At 29.4% G+C, this 5,533-nt stretch overlaps 1 protein-coding gene across 1 annotated transcript; it reads left to right on the top strand.

Moving 5' to 3' along the window:
• Positions 1-4,183, top strand: LOC112750857 (uncharacterized protein At1g24485). The gene is made up of 7 exons (XM_025799745.3): positions 1-713; positions 1,710-2,281; positions 2,841-2,973; positions 3,381-3,449; positions 3,540-3,611; positions 3,715-3,783; positions 3,951-4,183. The coding sequence occupies exons 1-7, from the start codon at positions 121-123 to the stop codon at positions 4,090-4,092; spliced, it is 1,650 nt and encodes a 549-aa protein (XP_025655530.1). The 5' UTR covers positions 1-120; the 3' UTR covers positions 4,093-4,183.
• The last annotated feature ends 1,350 nt before the right edge of the window (positions 4,184-5,533 follow it).

The raw sequence follows: 5,533 nt of genomic DNA on the forward strand, positions 1-5,533 counted from the left end.
AAAAAAAAAAAAATCAGAAAAACTACTATGCAATTGCCTTTTGCCATGTTGTGTGTTGACATAAAATCTTATATTAGTATTTCTTAAGCCTCTTGTTGAAATGAACAATTATCATCAATAATGGGATACACTCCAAATACACTAATTGTAGCCATAGTACTAGCCATACCATTGTTCACAAAACTCTCTCTAACAACCTTTGTGAGCATCAATTGTGGATCCTCCGAACCTTTCACCGATCCACAAACCAACATAACATGGACACAAGATGATGCATACATTGAGCATGGCCAATCCTTCAATGTCTCTTTAGGGTTAGGCACATTCAGCACCCTTAGGGCATTCCACACTTTGAAGAAGAATTGCTATGAAATTGAAGTCCAAAAGGGAGAAAAGGTTCTTACTAGGGCAAGTTTTTTCTATGGGAATTATGATAACAAGTTTTCTCCTCCTATGTTTGATCTTATATTTGATGGTAATTATTGGGGAACAGTGATTACATCAATTTCAGATCATGTGGATTATGAAGCTATATATGTTACTAAGGGAAACTACACCAACGTTTGTGTTTCTCAATCAAACCCTAATCATATTCCTTTCATCTCATCAATTGAAGTGCGTGGTTTGGACCCTCAAATGTACAACCATCTTCATCAAAATCATTCCTTGATTTTGCTTAGTAGACGTGCTTTTGGTGCAAATCAAACTGTCAGGTATATATATGCATTTATGATTTTTTTTAAATAATATATATATATATATATATATATTTAGAATTATTTTTTTGGTTTTTAAGTCGCACAATTTTTTTTTCTCTCTTTGCTTTTTAGATCTTAAGGAATTTGCGATTTCGCCTAATTTCTTGATACGTTTTAACCCCTTTTCTATTTTAAAATTCAAGTCTAAGAAATTCATAGTCGTCTAGCTATTTCATAGTCGTCTAGCTATTTGATCTTAGTCCAAACCCACCTTGTTAAAAATATTCCTGAATCAAAGGCTTAATACTTGCTTAGATATAATAACTAATAGCACAAAATTACTTAAGGGAAGAGGCTATAGGAGCATTTTCATCTTAACACTAGATACAGTAAACACCGACTCACTCATACATATATAAATGTTGGATTAGTGAGAAAACTTCAAGTTGTAACTAGAGCCAAAATAGAATATACAAAAAACTTAAATTAATTAACCAATTAACCTCAGCTCTGGTAATTATTTTTCTCTAGTTTTTAGCCAGATTTGAAATTTTAACATATTGCTGTCCTAATTGTCAATAGATGAATTCTTATATTAGAAATAAAATCTTAGTTTAATTTTACTTTTATGTATCAAAATATGGTAAAAAGTATTATGAAATTATTTTTTTAAAAAACTTAAGCCGATTAAAAAAGACACGTAAACGATTATATCTTTAACATATTCTTTTACACAAAAAAATTTTTTTTTGAGTATGGATAGTTTTTTTTTTCTTTTTTCTTTCTTTTATTTATGTTATACTAAAATTCTTTTTTTTGGTCATTAAAAATCAAACTTTAGACTTTTAGAATATAGAAATTCTAATACTATATTATAATATCATTTGTCCCAAATATTTAAACTACTAAAAAAAATATATAAATAATTATATTTTTGAAAAAAAAAATCAAGAAAAAAATTATTCATCAGATTTTAATGATTAATTTAAGTAATTGGTTGATCATTTTTAGGTACCCTGATGATGTGTATGATCGAATTTGGATTGCAAAAAATAGTGATCAAGAGTTTATATATAGCATCCAAAGTGAGGCATTGGACATCAACATTAGCACAGTGGAAGATCAACCACCAAAATCTGCAATCCAAAATGCATTCACACTCCCAAACACAACCTTTGGAATTCAGTACAATATATCTTCACTTCTTCAATCAACATCAGATACTAATAATAATTATAGTAATTACTATTATAATAATAATAATGTTCCACTTTACATCAACGCATATTTCTCCGAAGTGATGGAAAATGCAACAACTGGCACAAGATCAATACAAATATATAGAGGCAATAATAATAATAATTATAATAATAATAATGGACCATTCTCATCATCATCAAGGCCCATAATCCCTCCTTTTGGAAGTGTTGAAGAAGTGCACATTAACATGTCAATTTCATTAGATAGTAGTATGAATTCGCTTTATTTTCATGCAAGTCCTGGTTCAACTCTTCCTCCTTTGATCAATGCTGCGGAAGTTTATAGAATTGAACCATTAGCTCAAGGAACTGACTCTAGAGATGGTTAGTATTATACTTATTTATTATGAGTAGTTATGACTATTGATAACATTTTTTTTTTAATCTTTTATTGGTAGAGACTATTGATGAATTAATTATTAATAGCAGTTAATTAATATTAACGTAAAATAGTCTTTTTTTAAGTAAAAAAAACAAAAAAAAAAAAACTAGAATTTGACTACTCAACAATCATGTTAGGTTGTTTATTTATTTATTTTACCAATCTGTTGCTTTTTATTTTGATGTCAAAATTGTCAAATATACATTTTAAGATAAATATTAATTAATTTTTTGACAAATTAGAACCAAACTTACACACAAAAACAACTACTTTTAATAGGAAATATAACTTCTAAAATGTTTATATATTGAAAGAATTATTTTTTATTTTTATTCTCTCTTAATCAATATTCTTATTACTGCACCCATTAATAATATTCTAACAATAGGTATAGTTTTTTCATGTGTTTTACTCTTTTTTTTTCCTCCTAATTAATAACCCTTCTTTTTCTTTTCATCTTTTGCTTCTGTTATTTCCATATAACTTTTGGTGTTGATTTAGTGGAAGGATTGAGGCAACTGCGATTGGCATTTAAAACATTATCAGAATGGAAAGGTGACCCTTGTCTTCCATTTCCATACGCTTGGGAATGGATTCAATGTACTGCTGATCCTAAACCTCGCGTAAAAGCATTGTAAGTTCTTTTCTTTAATTTTTTTAAAGGAAAACCATTGTTAGTCATATATCATTATTACTAAAATTTTGTAAATATGTGTTTTAATAAAGGCACATTTTACGAGCACTATAAAAAAAATTGAGTAAAATTGTTTAAAAGATAATTTTTTATATTTTTAATGCGTTAAATATATCAACAACTTAAATAATTTTATTATTAATGATAATTTTAATATGTGTCTAAAATATATTTTACCTATTTTATTATTATTATTATTATTATTATTATTATTATTATTATTATTATTATCCAATTTCCTAATCAATGTTTGGAAAAAAATATATAGTAGAAAAAGCTACTGATGATTTTGTTGTGACCTTTTTATTTTTCCTTTTTTGCCCCCTGGATTTGTAACATATATATAGGAATCTTAGTAGCTATGATCTTCATGGGATTCTTCCAGATATGAGTTCAATGGATGCACTTGAAATTATGTAAGTATAAGTGAAGTTTTTGCTTAATTAACTGCACATTAGTGATAAACTAAATGCTTCTATTTCTAACTATGTATTTCCGAATTACAGAGATTTGCATAACAACACCATTGAAGGCCCCATTCCTGAATTTCTTGGTTTCTTGCCTTTACTTAGAGTGCTGTAAGTTTCACTTAATATATCATAATCACATAATGTAATGTCCCTTCTAATTAGAGAATATATGTAACATTTTTTTTTTCTCTTGATGATGCTCACTTTTCAGGAATTTGTCATACAATGGTTTTAATGGTTACATACCCAACTCCTTAAACAATACAGACATTGACATTGAGTAAGTATATATGTATTATACCGTTAAGAAATTAAATTTATTTTAGGCATACTAGTAAATTGAAAAAGCGCCGATACATCAATTCATAATTAATATTAGGGATACAGTAATTTAAAAAAAAAAGATTTTCCTCATAGTTATAACAATTTATTATTGGTGTATTTCAGCATTACTCATCTCCCGGAACTGAAAAATGTATCCATTACAACCACTAGTGATTCCCCAACAAGAATGTCATTCGAACTACACATATTATTGCTTATAATCGCAAAGCAGGTTTTAATATCTCTGTGGATGAACTTTCAATAATTGATGCAGAATTTTCTGTTACTGTAAGTTTGTAACACATGTTCAAACTAAATTATATATAAAACTTATTCAGACAATTTTTTGCGTTAAACGGAGTTTGTATGACTTTTTTTTTTCTTTCTATGTATGCGTGCGAATTGTTTCGGTTGATTATTGGAAAGATTAATATTTCGATTAGGTTTTAATTTTATTTATAAAATTAAAAATATTTTATTTGTGTTTTAAATATTTTATTTTTTATTTTTATTTTTAAATTAAATTTAAAATTTTCTTAACAAATACTTTTTTGTTTCTATTATTTTTTATTCTTTCATGATTTTTATTTTTAAATCATTAAAATCATTAAGATGATGATTACTATAATGATGATTTTTTTTTTTTCAAAGTTAGAAGTGAGATTCAAATCCGCGACTTCTAAGTGAGTATGGGAAGATTATGCCATGTGAGTTATAACTCGTTGGTCTAGAATAATGATTCTTGCGGATATCTAAAAAAAGATAAAAATAGAGAATATGGATATTTTAAAAGAAAAAATTTAATTTTGATTCACTACAAGAAAAAGTTAGAAATCTGTCAGATTTATCGTTGGATTTATTAAATAAATTTGTCGGTAATTAATTTATTGACGAATTTACTGTTGTCCTGGAGTTGACAGTATAAACGTCGTCGGAAACTGATTACCGGTGAATTTTTTTTGTTTGACACTAATTACCGTCGGTATTTTTAATGGATTTGTCGAGACTAAATTGATGATTATCGTCGGATTAATCCGATGGTAACTTTGGCGACATTTCACATGTTTAGGCGCCAAGTTACCGTCGGATAAATCCGACGGCAAATTCTACGGTAATAATTTTTTTTTTAGTTTTTTTGGGCACAGTTAAACCACAATTAGTAGTCAAAATAAAACTCTTGTTAACAAAATTATTAGCAGAAATCTAAAATTAGTAAAAATAAAAAATTATTAAAATAAATGGTAGAGGTAGAGTACAATGAAGTAGATAAACAAAAAATAAAACCCTAACCCCTCACAGATCCAGTAATCGTCATCATCATCATCGTCGTGGTCTCCCTGCTCAGGCGGCGAAGTAGGTGCACACGTCGGTGCCCCACTAGCAGCGTTGTCACTGGTACCAGCAGTGCCACTACCTCAAGTGCTGTCGGCTCCAGCACGCATCTGTTGGTTGTACGCCTCCATCAACTTTCGCAACCGATCAAGTTGCTCCAACTTCTCCATCAGGTCTGAACTGATGGTAACGACTCTTCTCACACGTGCAAGAAGGTCGTTGTACCTCTGCTCAGACTGCCTCGCTTGCTGGTGAAGCTCCTGTGTTAGCTTCTACACCTCCCCCCTCAAGTCGACAACTTCCTGAGAATCGTCAGAGTTGGTGGCAGAGGAAGCCTCCAACGCCGAGGAGCAGAGGCCACTGGCGAAGAACAA

The sequence above is a fragment of the Arachis hypogaea genome, chromosome 15 (assembly GCF_003086295.3).
Source record: "Arachis hypogaea cultivar Tifrunner chromosome 15, arahy.Tifrunner.gnm2.J5K5, whole genome shotgun sequence".
Lineage (NCBI taxonomy): Eukaryota > Viridiplantae > Streptophyta > Magnoliopsida > Fabales > Fabaceae > Arachis > Arachis hypogaea.